We start from the raw sequence: 15955 nt of genomic DNA on the forward strand, positions 1-15955 counted from the left end.
TCCCTGACCTTGTTCTATAAAAGTTCAAGGGAAGTGGGAAGTTCAGAGAATAAAAAGGGAGAAACTTCCTAACAGCTTTTGTGATGCCGGCACGCATCCAAATCTTATAAGGACGTGGTAAGAAAGACAAAGACTAATCCAATCTTCCTGCACATACAGACACAAACTTTATATCAGAAAACCAGCAACAGTCGGGCGGTGGTGGCGCACGCCTTTAATCCCAGCACTTGGGAGGCAGAGGCAGGTGGATCTCTGTGAGTTCGAGGCCAGTCTGGTCTACAAGAGCTAGTTCCAGGACAGGCTCCAAAGTTACAGAGAAACCCTGTATCAAAAAAATAAAAAAATTTAAAAAAATTAAAAAAAAAAGAAAACCAGCAACAACAATGTGTTAAAAATGCTAATATCACAAAATTATAGGCTCGTTCCTGGGAGTAGTAAAAACCATTATGAAAAGAGAGAAATGTGGTAGCCATATAATTAATAGTGAGAAATAATTTAAAATAATTTATATCTGTTTGTAATTCAAACGAGTTTTAGTAAGATGGGAATAGAGTAGTGGGTACTTCATGATGGTGATAAATATTTTTTAAAAGTAAGTATTTGAAAAGACATTTATAACCAGATGTTGGCGTTTTCCATTTGGACCCTAAACCAGGGGCAATAAGGTCAGAAGACCCGATAGAGGTGACGAAGTTGTCACTACTTGTAGTTAACTGAATGGAAACCATGAAATGAGGACACACAACTCTGAGATACTGTGGAGGAGAATGTTTACTGAAACCAGGAGGAAGAAAACAGCCAGAGACATCCGGTAGAGACCCAGAGGAGGAACCAGGAGACCCAGGAGATACACAATCAAAACGGTTGAGCCACACAGAGAAGAGGAGCTGGGGAGAGGGGATAGGGGGAGGGGAGTGGAAGCCCAGCCCCTGGGAGGGAGCAGTTTAAGGTAGGGGGCGGGGTCAGAAGTGCTGGGAGGAGCCACCAGTGAAGCTGGGAGAGCTGGCACCTCAGTCATTTGTCCCAGGGGTTTTTTGAGACCTAACATTAGCATGATCATATACATAAGAAACAAAAATCAAAAATGAGTTTGTTTAACAAAATTGTTGGCACAATATGCATATTTTTAACAACCATTTATATTTCTGTAAACTAGCAATAATTGGAAAGTAAAATATTAAAATAGATATCACATATACAAGATCAGAAAGCATCAAATACTTAAGATGAAATAAAAAATACACCTAAGGGTTATATTGGCAAGTTATACAACATTATTAAGAAAAATTAAAGATACTTCCATTAAATGGGGATAGTCCATGGATTAGGAATGTTATTGTGATAAATACATCAACTCTCCTCAAAGTGATCTAGAAACAAAATGTGGGCCTAAAGAAACCATAGCTGGATTTCCTATGATAATTAACAAGTGGATTATAAAATTAATGTGGAGCAGGAAGTGCCACTAAGAGTCATAGCATAGTGACAAACTTTCATAAGAACGAGGTGGAAGAATTCACTCTATCAGGCAGAAGACATGCTATATGACTTCAACGACTAAGACAATGCTTTGTTAGGTGATAGCAAAGAGGCCAAAGGAAGTGAGAGACACACAAGCCACTCAAGGCAATGATGTCATAAGGAAGGGGATTAGTGTCAGACACATAGACACTCAAGGCAATGATGCCACTTACACAACACTGAGAATGCTTTCTTCAACAAATGCTGCTTAGAAAAACACAACCTTAACCGAAACCCCAAATTAGCATTTGGTATACTATCTAAGTGTAAGGGTCTAACAAAAAGACTTGAGGAATTGAAATAAAACACTTATAATTCTGGTATGGAGAAAATTTATCAAACAGCATATAAAAGAACCATAATCACAAAGAAAAAGACTGATAAATAAAAATTTACATCTAAGAACAAAGGACAATGCTACAGGGATGAGAAGACAAGCTGTGGGGGAGGGGACAGGCTGATGGTGACAGCCGGAGTATATTAGCATCTCCACCAGGTAACTAAGACAGATGACCCAGTGGGTAAGGAGACAGCTCAGTCCACAAAGTACTCGTTACACACACATGAGGACTTGAGTTTGATGCCCAGAACCCAAGTAAAAGCTGGGCATGTTGATACCTGCTTATAACTCTTCCAGTGGGGAGGCAGAAGCAGGAGGATTCCCAGAGCTTGGCCAGACAGCCTAACCTAGTTGCCAAACTCCAAGTCAGTGAGAGACACTCACAAAACAAGGTGGGTGGTAACTGAGAAATAGAACCAAAGTTGACCTCTGGCCTTTACATATATGTACACATATGTATATACAAGCATGCTTACAAGCGCGCACACTCACATACCAAAATACTTCAAGACGTCATAAAAGGTAGTACCCAAACAATTACTATATGAGGAAATATTTTCATTAAAAATGAGGAAAATGTGAACCGAGACTCCAAACTCTCAGAATGTCACCCACCAGCATGGCTAAAGACGGACATTGCCTGCTGCAGCCTGAGGAGCTGCTGATGGACACATAAGTGGATCCAGGACTCGGAAACCTGTGCGCATGCGCACCTCAGCTCCTGCATCCAGACCCAAACGACGTATGCACCCAGACTGCACACGGGGACATCTGGAGCTATGCAGGCCAGGGCCTTCCTTAAAGAGCGAAAACCCGGGCCAAACTCAAGGTCGCCAGCTATGGGACAGCACCAGTCCCTGATGGGTGCTGCGTGACAAATCATGCAGCAAGGCCACTGTCTCCTGCACACAAAGACGCATGACGTGGGCAACAGAAACCAGCCCTGCAACACAGATAGAACGTGTATGGTTCTATTTTTATAAACTTCAAAAGTAAGATGACTTTACGTACGAGGCCAGAAGTCAGGATAGTGCTCAACTTTGCCAGAAGACAAAGGGGACGTTTTGGCAGAGACAAGAGCTAGGCGTTGGGGGTGGGGGTGGGGGTGGGGGTGGTGTTCCTTCAATTGTTTGTAAATTTCTCTTAAAATCTTTTCTATACGTGATCCACATAAGAAATCTTCATCAGTTAAGCCCTTGCAGTAACGTAGTGTTAAGGGGGAGCAAATGACTTAGAAAGCAATATTGCAAGAGCGCAGGGGACAGAACAGTGCCGCTACAGAGCGCAGTAGGCTCGGCTGGCTTCTCTGGAATGAAGAAGTAAAGGAAACCCATGATGGCTAAATAAGAAAAACGGCCATGAGGTTGCTCAGGGAGATCTCAGTGCGACCGAGGTGCCGAGCACAGCCGCTCCAAACTGGAGCAAGCTTCCACCTACACACTCAGCGACCTTGCACCACTTTCTTGCCTGAAGATAGTGTGTGAATAGGAGACTGCTCCCGTGTTCACGGACACAGCACATGCATGGCACCATTCTGGCTCTGCCCTCCGAGTCCTCTGCCTGGATCCAATGAGGGTGTTCATTAATTAATCCGTGTGCTTTTGCAAAGACAGAAGCACATTCATAATTATTGTCTACCTGCGTCTAAGAAAATATAATTGCAAAGTAAAAAATAACAATCTTCCCCAGAGCTGCTTCCTCAGACAACCTAATTAGGGATTAGGGTTCTTCCCCCAGAGGCTTGTCTGTGAACTCTCCAAGTGACCTTAGAGAGATTTCATGTAGTTAAAGGCCGCTGATCTTTCTCAGTTAAAACATTAGCATCATTTGGACCCTGATTCTTTCTTTGGGATTATCACCATTCTCTAAGAAATATTTAAAGTTTACCTGTTTTATTTTCTTGTCAAAGCAAGTTCATAGTGAGATGGATCTTCAAGAACTGGGCACTTTCCTTCCCTTGCAATTTAGAATCTGGTATCTGGTATCTTATACCTAGTCTTTCAAATTGGTATTTTATAATTTGTTGTAACTCATTTTGATTTTTTTTCTTATATCTGCATTTTATATGTGTATGTGTGTGTGAGGGCATTAGATCCACTGAAGCTGGAGTTACACAGGGTTGTGAGCTGCCACGTGGGTGCTGGGAATTGAACGCAGGTCCTCAGGGAGAACAGCTGGTACTCTAAATCACCAAGCCATCTCTCCAGCTCAACTTGTTTTGACTTTTTCAACCACTTAAAAATGTATATGGTTGTGCATGCCTGTAGTCCTAGCATTTGGGAGGCTAAGGTAAGGGGTACAAGAACTCAAAGTCAGCCTGTCTTTTAAAACAGAAAGAAAGAAAAGCTGGATGTGATAGCACATGCCTTTAATTCCAGTACACAGGGAGGCAGAGGCGGGCGGATCTCCCGGACCAGTCTACAGAGCGAGTTCCAGGACAGCGAGGGCTGTTACACAGAGAAACCCTGTATCAGAAAAAAGGAAAACCAAAATAAACCAACCGGCCAGACTCCCACTCCAAAACTACAAAAACCCAGATGTAGGTCACACAGGGCCCACAGGTTTGGAGGCCCGTTTAGAACCTTTGCTTATATGTTAACTGACCAGGCTACAGAACCAACTGCTTGGAGAAGGCAAATTTGTGGTGGAGAGAATTAGACAAAATTATACTATATCCTGTTCTAAAATTCCATTTCTATTTTACGGATATCTGAGCATTCCAATTCAAACTATAATACCATTTTTTTTAAAAAAAAACTGTGTGGAAAACTAAGGGTTAAATATTACCCTCTGATGGGGAATATTGAGCCAGAAAGCTTATTTTCCGGCGTTCCAATTCAAGGTAACATCTAGAATCATACAAAATTTCTCATAACCAGCTGCTGAGATTAATACTTTAAAAGATGCTATTGATATTGTCTATTTCTTTTAGGAATTATAACCACAAATTTTTGAAGCTGCCGAGTACAAGATTTCATTAATAACGTATTTTCGTCCACGCTGTGCCTCACGCTAGTCTGCTGAAACTCTGTGTTCCCAGTTATTTGCGACACATAGTCATTTGAATAATCCAGTGTCTAAACGAGGACTGGTTTCTGCCTGTCGAAGACCTGAGCCAATCTACAATAAGCATGTATTTCTTCATTTCACCACTGATGTTTACTTCAATTTCTGGTAAGTGACTAAACTAAGTGCCTTAAATCAAGCATTGTCATACATTTCCAGATACCCAGACCAAAGGGAATTCAAGACAGATCTGAATAACTTTAAAAGCTTCCATTTTAGGGTGTTCAACTTTTTTTATAATTGATTGTTTTTAAATTGGCTCTTCTTGTGACCACTCAATTAAAATTCACTGAAAGACCCTGGTCTCTCTCTCTCTCTCTCTTTCTCTCTCTCTCTCTCTCTCTCTCTCTCTCTCTGTGTGTGTGTGTGTGTGATGGTTCATGCCTAAAATCCTAGCACCTAGGGAGCTACAGCAGGAGGTTTGGAGCCTGGGCTACATGAGGCCCTGTTTAAGAAAAAATACTTTAAAAAGAATTACCTATAATAACTTAAAGGTTTACTTTTAATTATGTGTGTGTCCATGTGTGGGTTTGTGCGTGTGGGTGTAGGGCCCTAAAAGGCTAAGAAAGTTCCTGCTGTGAGACGTCAGATGGGGGCATTATGAACAGAACTGGTGTCTTCTGCAAGAGTGATACACACTTTTAACCACAGAACCATCTCTCCAGCTTAATCTGTAATTTTAAATTACTACTACTACTACTATTATTATTATTACTATTATTTTGAGACAGGAAAATACTGTGCTGTCCTTGCTGGCCTGGAACTATGTAGACCAGGCTGGCTTCTAACTCACACAGATCTACCTGCCTTAGCCTCCCTCTCGAGTGCTCCGATGAACGGCATGTGCCACCACACTCAGCCCATCCTTGATGACCTAATGACATGATATAGTTATGTTTTGCCATATTAACTATCATAGATGGCATCTGCCCCGTGAGAATGCACACTTGGGTGAGCATGCTAAATGGGAGTATTTGTCTACACAGTTTTGTAACTGTCTCACAAGTCACAAATAAAAATACTATTTTCTGAAATTTTCCTTGTTTCATACTTGGTGTTAATCCCAAGGAGAGAAAACATGTGTGTTGAGAACTTTAACAACGGTAAGTATCCCACACATGTGCTGCAGTGTTGTTTGTTTTTAAAAAATGTCACAAGGAATGACATCAAGTATCCAGATTAGGAAATGAGTTTTGGAAAGATCCTTGGGTATTAACTGGCAATGGCAGCTGGATGAACTCAGGACCATATAACTCTAAAACCAAATTGGTTTTTATTATTTTGAGATATGTTTTCCAAGAAGAAGTGACAAAGAGCCCCGGGGGTCTGCAGGATGGGCTGACAGGAGCTTTTGAGTGGCAGAGAATACTTTGGTGGGGTCTGTGGACATATCTGAGTTGAGATGTGCCACATTATCTTGTTCTAAGAAGGAACCTCAAATCCAGTTCTGGGCTAATTTTCGTAAATAACACTGTGGGGACTTGTTGGCCCTCCAGAGCCATTGTGCCGTGACTGTGGCTGAGCCCTAGGTCCCGGGCATTGTGGCATCTCCAGTCATTCATGTCTCTCCCCAGTCACTGTAGCAAGGAAAGACAGAGCAGTGTGCCACTCACATCAGAAGTGACACACCAGTTCTTCATGGCTCATTGACTAAACAAGTCATGTGGCCATGCTTATTGTACAGGGTGGAAAGAGAAATCCTGTGAGCTCAGCAATGCAGAGACGAAACTCGTAAACAACAGAGAAGGTCGGGATTCCATCCGGTGATTGACAAGGGGCTTGGACCTAGAGAGGAGTGGAGGGATGAAGCTGGAGATGTGAGGGAGTGGAAGCATGCTCACTCATATTGGGGAGACAAACCTTCTGCTGAGGATTCACACATGAAATCGTCCGAGATTGAAGCTGCCAAAATAGCTGCAGAGTTGTCTTTGATGCTAGGGGTCTTTGAGGTGATCACAAATGGGACATGCCCAGAGCAGTGTCTGAGGAGGCTTGGTTTGCAGTGAGGGTGAAACAGGAAGAGCTGCTAGGATTAGACAAAAGGGTGGACTATGAGCAAGAAGGGAGTGTTCAGGGTAACGCCAGGGTCAGAGATGAGCCTCTGAATCAAGCGTTGAGAGCAAGTGGCAGCAGAGGAAAGGAAGGTTTGGCAAGGAGCCCAGGAGCTCAGAGTAGGGGCTGCAGGAACATGGCATTTGGTAAGGATAGGTGAGAATGCACAGCTTAAAAAGGTACAATACATAATGTGTCAAATTCATTAAACTTACTGGAAAGAAAACAATTAGGATAACACAGCCCACTCCTTTCCAAAGCACAAAAGAACACAGCAAGATATTACAGCTTCCTACAGTTTAAAGTCCTGCAAAGACTTCAGAACTTTACGGCAATCTTCTCAACAAATGGCAGTTCCAATGCAGTGCCTTCTAGTAATTAAAATGAAAAGATGTATAAGGTAAAATTTAATGATTTTCCTCTTTTCTATGTGGTGCTTGTACGCAGTTTTCCCTCAAGCGGTCAAGGTTTAAATCTAGAACTGATACTTATTAGTGTCTTATCTCAAACAGATACTTGGAAAACAATCTGCAAACCTTCCTCGGATTTGACCTTGTAGCAGCTCAGGAGGGCAGTTAATGCCTGTCTTCCTCCTTTATCTCTGCGTGAGGAAACTGTTTATAGTCCTAGGGTGTCAGAGGTAGATCGCAAACCTGGGAATTGTGGCTGTGGGCTAGTGCTGCACCTGATCACGTGTGTGCATGTTCAGTGCTGGAGTGGAGACAGGCTCACCTGAGCAGAAGGAAACGTGTGACCTTGGAAACTCTCAAGGTCAGATGTAATCTGAAAATTCACTTTGGCTGTTGATTCTCCATGCCCACCCACCTCAGACTCACTTAGGGAGACTTGAAACTCAGATTGCTGGCCTCTTCCTGAGAGTCTCATGTGCTATGCTTTGGATTATGTTGAAGGTATAATTGTTAGATTTAAGGCATTTGAAATCATATACATATCATATACAATTCGCTTGTTTTTGAGACAAAGTCTCTCTATGTAGCCCCTGGCCTTGATCTCATACTCCTTATGCTCCTGAGAGCTAGAGACACAAGCATGCCCCACTATTCTCAGCTTTCCTTCTTTACTTTATCATTTCTTAGCCCTCTCCATGGTACCTTTTTGTGTATCTTTCTTTTTGTTAGGTTTTCATGGCAGGGTTTCTCTGTAACAGTTCAGCCCTGGAACTCACTTTGTAGACCAGACTGGCCTCTGCCTCCCAAGTGCTGGGATGAAAGGCGTGCGCCACTATTGCCCGGCTTCATGCATTTCTTTAAGATTCCTAAAACGTTTATTTTTAAGCTCTTTTCAGCATATTAGTCTTATTCCTCTGGAGTGAATGTCTCTCTAGATTGTTGATTGTGATGGTCTTCTGACAATCTCTTCATGCACTTTAGGAATTTCTGGTTTGGTAGCTTATATGACTCTCAGCAGTCTCTTTGCTCAGTTTCTCTCTTGCTAGGAAGGGCCGTGACTAAGGGAACATACTGTTGGCATGGGTGGATGAAGCCGATTCATCCACTTGATGGGCTAGCATAGTTACCGGTAAGAAGGCTGTATTGGTGGCTTCTCTCCTGATGATGCAAGTCACACCTGCATGCTGTACTTGCAGTAGCTTTCTCCTTCCCAGCACGCTTAGCCAGCATTCCCTTTTGCAATGTCCCAGTGTCCAGTAGGACTCCATCGTCAGCCCCTTCTTGCCATCTTGTATGCCCTTTCAGAAAGGGATGGTCAGCCACGTCCCGGCTGCTCCCATTATTCGACACCCACATTTCCTCTTCATTCTTGGTGCATGTCTAGGACAGATGTGTGTGGCGGAGTGTTTCAGGGCACACGTTCATAACACCATTGTAACAGAAGGCCAGAGTCAAGTTCCCACTTCTCGTGGCCTTAAACGAAAAAGTCAAAGACACTTTTTTATTTATTTATTATTTTCGAGACAGGATTTCTCTATAGTTTTGGTGCCTGTCCTGGAACTAGCACTTGTAGACCAGGCTGGCCTCGAACTCACGGAGATCCGCCTGCCTCTGCCTCCCTAGTGCTGGGATTAAAGGCGTGCGCCACCAACGCCCGGCTTCAAAGACACTTTTAAAATGTAAAGTGGCATTGCATTTTCAAAAGAAAGCAGAAACCCTTTTCATCTCATATTTTTGATCTACAGACATACTAGTACACACACACACACACATATTTATATTTTAGGGAACATTCTTAGACATACTCGCAGAGTTCCACAAACAAGGTTTTCTCAACACTGCTTTTGTTCCTCTAATTGTTAGTATTGGTAAGGCATTGTAAAATGGCATCTACTTTCGGTTGATATGTACTTTTTATGTCTATAATAAAATTTGATAAATATGGTGGCCTGTTCCAGCAGGCTACACTGAGAAGGCAGAGGCTGGACAGGGCTACACCTTGGGAAGCCAGGTATTGTGGTGCACACCTTCAATCCTCATGTGCAGGATGCAGAGGCAGGCAGAGCTCTGAGAATTGGAGGTGGGTCTTGTCTTCATGGTGAGTTTGAGTTTCAGGTCACCCAGGGCCTAGTGCTTGCTAGGTTTCATACCGAGACCTTGTCATATTAAAAAAAAAAATAAAGGGTTTAATGGGAATTTGCATTTTAGAATATCAGTTTTTCAGCGAAATTATATATATCCCATATATGAAATATTATGCCTATGTATAATTTTTACTAGAAAAGAGCATGCAATGTACAAAATAGTAGTTGATAAATCTGCGTATTCACAGTATCTTTCTTGTTCTGTTACAGAGCTTGTGAAGATTTGCTGTAGGAATCCAGTTTACTGCATGGCTTATCTACGCAGTACTTTTATGTTTTCAGTACTGGGGAATGAACACAGGGCCTACTGCTTGCTAGGCGTCTACTCCACCACTAGGCTCTGTTTTGGCAGCTTGTTTTGCCTGTCCACACCAGGTCGGAGGTGAAGTCATACGAACAGTGTGTGTAGATTAAACCTTTTATGATCAATTCCCACTGCACCTCCCTTTTTCTTGAGACAGGGTCCTACCACAGAGCCCTGGCTGGCCTGGCAGGTTTACCCGTGAGTCAGAGTTCTGCCTGCTGGGATGAAAGGCAAGCATCACCAGTTCCTGCTTCTACAAACATTTTCTGTCACAATTCTTTGTGAAAGCAGCTTTCTGGAAATTTTACTAGGTAATCTAAAATATGACTAAATAACAAGCACATAGAAATATGATGAAATAGAGTTGAAAGATATGTTTATTAAATAAAGTAATAGTGTCTATGGAAACCTAATTTCTAAATTCCTTCCTTTCTTCTTCCCTCCCTTCCCTCGTTTCTTGTTTCAAGAAACTAACTGACATTGACCTTCCTAGGCGGTAGGTTCTGAAAAGGAGTTAGCTGTTTGGGTTTCATAGCTAACAAGCTGGAACCACTCTCCTGTGTAGAGGCTTCTGTGGACGGCAGTCTACACCAGCGTGCTGGGGCTGCCTTTGCTTTTCTTATACCTTTTACCTGTGTGTTCTGTTTAAAGAACATCCTCTGGATTGATTTATTCACTAGAATGGTTTGTAAGTTGGCTTGCGCAGTTATAAACCCACAATACTTCAACACTGTACTAACTTGCCAAAGTATGGAAGTTACTGGTAGCCGAGTGATCTGCTGGTCATGAAACTTAGTTGCTCTGTTTGAGTCGTTTGCTTTTCTCAGATGCATTAATCTTGTTCCTGGTTCTACTTATTTTCTGGGACTTGTGCGAACTGAGGCAGAAAAAGGTTTACTGCATATTGTTGGTTGTAGAATTTTGTTTTAAAAAGTACTTTATTAAAAATAAAATTGAAAGGTCTAGGGATGTAGTTCAGTTGGTAGAGGACTTGCCAGGCATAAAGAAAGCCAAGTGTTCAAACCCCCAGTACCTAATAAGCTGGAGGTGGTGACACCCCCCCACAGTCTTACTACTCTGGAGGTACTAAGGGAGGAGGTCAGACGGTCAAGGTCATCTTCGACTACTAGCAAAGACAAGGCCAGCCTGAGATACATGAGCCTGTTAAAAAAGAAAGAAAAACAAAACAAAAAGCTAAAATTTGGTTAGAAATTTAATAAAAATTAGTACGGATGGTTCTTATTCTTTAGTATATAGCTATTTTAACACCTTTAGAAGGGAAAATTGGGAGCTAAATATAAAGTAGAAACAAATTTCAAAACCGATCAGCAGATTATAAAGTCAGCCTCATCCAGGGCAGCCTTCTCTGGCGTCGGCACAATCATCCTTCACTGATTCTGTTTCTGTACGGATGTGGTTAACAGAACTCATAGAATCTTGGGCTTTTCTTCCTTCTTTTCTATATCACGCCATCATGCATGACCAGTGATCGTGCTATGAACCAAAAGGGATCATGATTTTATTTTTACACATCATTTGACTTTCTTTATGTGCAATTCTTTTTCTGATACTGGTGACAGAACCCAGGGTCTGGAGTGTTAGGAACCTCAGTACCACTCAACCACAGCCTCAGTAAGCCCTGATTTTGAGACATGCTTTTCCTAAGTTGCCTAAGAATTTGCAATTTTCCAGCCTAAGTCCCTGTCCCCTCATATTCAGGTTATGGATTATTACTATCATGACTGGCCATATCTGTTTATTCTTACATGGGATATCACAACACATGATTCAGAGTATTATTTTGGTGCCTTTTTCTTGAACTTATATAAGTCCTGATCTTCCTACCCCACATCCCTATTCTTGGAGCAGAGGCCTGGGCAACCACTCCCCACTTATCCTTGTGTCTCAATGACAATTACTGGAGGAATGGCTCAACCTAAATTTTTTTTTTTTTTTGGCTAAACACAAAATAGTTCTTAGAGCATTTGTGACTGAGAATCACAGGTATTCTGTATATTTCAAATTGCTTTTAAGCCTTTATCAATAAACTAATGAGTTACTATAAATTATAGTTTGGGAACCAATTCACTGCTCAAGATGATATAGATGGAGCCTTTAAGTAAACCAGAATCCAATGATAACTGACAGTGACTTAGAGCCATCTGTAACCCTCCATTGTACAGCAGTTTGTCTATGTGCACGCATCTCACACACACACACACACACACACACACACACTCCCCATAAAAACAACTCTGCGGAGTCCATACTTGATTTCTAGCAATACTGGATTTTCCCTTTAGCAACACAGTACCACGGACATTAGTTATCTAATTGCTAGCTTTGCAAACTAATTCTGTAAGAGCCAGTCATCGGTCGGCAGGAATAAAGCTCTTAACTGCCAGAATCAGTTTACACTGCTGCTATCAGTAGGAGCTACATTTTGTGTGTGTGTGTGTGTGTGTGTGTGTGTGTGTGTGTGTGTAGACTGGTGAGGGTCCTGAGCTGCACGGCCTCCAGGGAACTCATCGCAATAAAAAAACGAGTCCACACAGAAGCAGGAGAACTTAAAGACACAAAGAAACGGAACACCAGGACAGGAAGACACATCTGCACACATATGCTTCCCTGCAAACCATCCCTCTTTAACTTCCAGCAGGGGACGAGGGGTCTATTGAAGAATTCATTCCCCATGGCACGAGTTCAACGCCGGGCTCCTGGGCTGAAAAGCGTCCTTATGTAGCTCTGCTGTGTTAGGGCCGTCGCAGAGCAGACAAAGCATGGGGGGCAGATGCTCTTCTCTCTCCAACTGGCAGAGAGAAAACACATCTTCACACTGGAAAGGGCAACAGCGAACAGAAAGAGGCCGAGTCAAATAGGGCGTATCACTTTTCAGCCTCGGTGAAGGAAGGCTCTTCCTTCCAGCAGGTCACAGAGAATGCCAGAATCAATTTTACCTGGATGAATGGGGGGTAAATAGCTCTTTCGGGATATGCTCTCCAGCGAACAAATATTTTTGGCAGGGAGGAGGGCATGAAAAAGACAAAGAAACAGACGTCTATAAAACCCACAACACTTGCTGTTGAAGTTTTACGTTTCTAGGTTCACTGGGACGCTTTAAAAGATTTATAAAAAAACCCAAAAAACAAAGAACAACTCACGCTAATGTCCTCCCTGTTCTTTAACTCTGGTCCGCTGTCTCCTCCTAGGTGGCATGCGCTCCCCGGAGACACAAAGGCCGCTGCCGCTCCTTGCCCAGGGTTGAGGAATGCGGGGGATTCAAACAGCACCCGGAGCCGGAGGAGGACTCGGGAAAACATTTGCACTGACGCTCACCCACAACCATAATAATTTATCTTTCCTCCGGAGAAAGGTCAGCATGCATCTGACCCCGGCAGCCAGCGCACCCCCAGGGGTCAGGGCCGCGGCGGGATGGCCAGCCAGTTCCGCCGGCCGCGCTTGCCCACGCCCACCTGTCCACCCGGCTTGGCAGCTCCGGGCCCGCCCCAGCCGTCAGGACGCCGCGCCGCCCGGCAGCCCGCCACACCTCAGCCTGCTCAGGGCGGATCCGGCGCGCTCGTAGAACCCAGTGGCTCCCGTCGGGACCCAGCCACTCCGGTCCGGAACCCCGTGGGCGCGAGGGCTCCGGACGGCGGCACCCGGCACCGAGCGCGCGGACTCCCGGCGCGCCCCGCCCCTCCAGCCCCAGCCCCGAGCGCGCGGCCGCGCAGCAGCACCTAGCGGAGCGGCGCCGAGGTGCGCGGCGCGCACGCGCACGGGGACGCGCACGGCCGGCGCGCACGGCGGCGGGCGGGGGGGGGGGCGGCGCTCGGAGCACCGGCCGCGGCTGAGGCGGGCTGAGGGAGGCGGCGCGGGCCGGACGCGGGCCGAGCCCGGCGGAGGACGCGCGGGCGGCGAAGGCAGCAGAGGCGGCGGCCGCGGCGGCGGCTGTGGTGGGCGAGGCGGCCTGCGGTGTTCGGGTCCGGCCGCCCGTGAAGCGGAGGAAGAGGAGGAGGAGGAGAAGCGGCCGCGACCATGTCGGCGGGCGGCCGCGACGAGGAGCGGCGGAAGCTGGCCGACATCATTCACCACTGGAACGCCAACCGGCTGGACCTGTTCGAGATCAGCCAGCCGACCGAGGTAAGCGACGCCGCCGCCGAGGCGAGGGAAGGGAGGGGGTGCGCGCAGGCCGGCGACGCGGAGGGAGGCAGAGCGCAGCGGGGTCCCGCGGCCGCCCCTCCCCCGCCGGCTCGCCCGCCTGCCCGCCCGCCCGCCAGACCGCGGACCCGCCCTCGCCCGCGGCCCTGTCCCCCTCGGCCTCCGCCCACCGTGCTGGCCGGCAGGGTCCCTAGGGGGCCGGTCGTCCTTGTCGCCTCTCGCTGCGCCCCGCCGCCCGGGTGGGATCCGTGGCGGCTCGGTGGCCCGCGGAGCGGGCGGGCTGGCCACCTGCGCCCGGGGACGCACCTGGAGCTGCACGCGTGTCCCTGGGACACCCCCCTCCTCCGCCACCCACGTGTGTCCCCAGACCCCACCTGTGTCACCGGGAGCCGTTCTAGGCGGGTCCCCGTGTCCTCAGAGCCCGCAGGACTCCACCTGGCCGCCCACCTGTGCCCGCACAACCCACCTGTGCCTCCCGGGCCCCACCTCCCCCACGCGGCCCTCTGCGGGCCGAGGGCTTCTCTCCCCTGCGGGGTCCCCCGCTCCCCGGGGCGGACGTGTCCCTCGTCGCCGCGGCCAGTGTCTTTGATGGCGTCTTCCTAGTGTCGGGACGCGGATCTCGGCCCCCCTCCGCGCGCGGCACGTGACCGGCCGGTGCTGGCGGCGGTGTGAGCCCCGGGCACCCACTGCGCGCGTGCACCCGGGCCCGGCGGGGCAGGGCGGCCAGGCACCCCGGCTCCGACACGGTGTGGCGGCGGCTGATCGACTCGGAGCCGCGGGAGGAGTTCGGGGCGATTCTGGGAGTGGGGTCGGGTGGAGGCAGGTTTTTTGCCGCCTCGTACCCGAGGGATGGTGCGGACTGGGCTGGGTGGCTGGCGGGAAGCCTCTCTGACAGCGGGGATGATTGAGGCGGACTTCCACTACACAAGCCCACACTTTATCTAGGATTTGTGCTGGATCAGGAAATAGCTCTAGTTGAGATTTGTTAGAAAAAAGAAGGTGCTTGCTCGACTACAGCAGCGCTTAGCTGCGAAAACGTGCTTGGTAGGTCGGAAAGGCTCTCCAGATTGAATCTTGGCTTTCACCTTTTGACTTAATGTTGCCTGTGGAGGAAGACTTGTCTCACCTTCTTGTGAGCACACTTGACCTAGTTAGAGCCCTTCCTCTCGAGCCCTAATTGACAAGCTAAGGTAAATTATTAGGTTCAGGTTGCCAATTTGAACACCGATGTTAAGTTACTCCTGATTCATAATTCATCTTCTATAATGATTTTACGAGTTACGTTTTAGTAAGCAAATTTACTGTGTAGTTAGTGTTCATTCATAGAGGCTCTTTAGAAAGGAACCATCTAGTAATTTAGTTTCAACATTATCTTGTCTTTGAAAATAAATTAGCTTGATCTTTTTTAATGGCAGGTTAAAATTTGGAGGTAGAATATTGCTAGTTATTGGATTTTCTTTCTTTTTTTTGAGGGTTCTTAAGTATGATTAAAAGGAGTCTTTTCAGTTGAGAAGTAGCAGTCAACTCAAGTTTTAGTCTGAAATTGAGGCATTAACTTTAAAGAATTTCAGGTAAATTATTCGATTGAAGTTGATCTCCTTTATAAGCATTAAGTTGAAACTTCTTTTTGAAGATATGAGCAGTTATTAAAGTTGGCATGCTTTTTGGGAGGCCTCTCCCCTCCCCAGGTTATTCTGCAGATGAAGAGTTGTGTAGACAGTTAAAAAAAAATTAAAGGACTTTAAAAACCAAGTTTATCTTTTTCATATTACATTATCCTCACATCTGAACATTTCCATTTTTAGAAATGACTTGTAATTGAAAGCTTTTCATAATGAAGTTATTTTCCTGAAAATGTCTAATTTAATTTTTCTTAGCTTTATTGTTATGTAATGGCTAGCTCACATTTTGTTTTATTTTTTTGGAGAATCTTTGGATACTATTAAAATCATTCTGTTCT

At 45.8% G+C, this 15955-nt stretch overlaps 2 protein-coding genes and 1 long non-coding RNA gene across 29 annotated transcripts in view; 1 reads left to right on the top strand and 2 right to left on the bottom strand.

Moving 5' to 3' along the window:
• The window catches only part of LOC125391685 (uncharacterized), a 28793-nt gene extending 15441 nt beyond the window's left edge, over positions 1 to 13352 (bottom strand). The window contains exon 1 of the mRNA XM_087896077.1: positions 12999 to 13352. Coding sequence (XP_087752203.1) covers positions 12999 to 13157 — 159 coding nt within the window. The 5' untranslated portion in view covers positions 13158 to 13352. The remainder of the gene's footprint in view (positions 1 to 12998) is intronic.
• On the bottom strand, positions 11033 to 12992 carry LOC148123586 (uncharacterized). Its single transcript, XR_015734709.1, has 2 exons — positions 12795 to 12992; positions 11033 to 12673 (listed from the first exon to the last, which is right to left on the bottom strand). It is a non-coding gene; the product is annotated as an uncharacterized LOC148123586 (long non-coding RNA).
• A 387-nt stretch (positions 13353 to 13739) lies between the features above and the next one.
• Afdn (afadin, adherens junction formation factor) overlaps positions 13740 to 15955 on the top strand; it is a 130001-nt gene continuing 127785 nt past the window's right edge. For 11 of the 27 annotated variants that reach the window (XR_015001046.2, XM_085687170.2, XM_085687190.2 and 8 more), the window contains exon 1: positions 13741 to 13977. Coding sequence is in view for 26 of the 27 variants with exons in the window: in XM_085687170.2 (XP_085543296.1) it covers positions 13873 to 13977 (105 nt within the window). In the remaining variant the exon portion in view is untranslated. Of the gene's footprint in view, positions 13978 to 15955 lie in introns of all 27 variants that reach the window. The other 16 variants (XM_085687159.2, XM_085687172.2, XM_085687182.2 and 13 more) reach the window with 3 other exon arrangements.

Source organism: Myodes glareolus, chromosome 1 (assembly GCF_982192425.1).
Source record: "Myodes glareolus chromosome 1, mMyoGla1.1, whole genome shotgun sequence".
Taxonomy (NCBI): Eukaryota; Metazoa; Chordata; class Mammalia; order Rodentia; family Cricetidae; genus Myodes; species Myodes glareolus.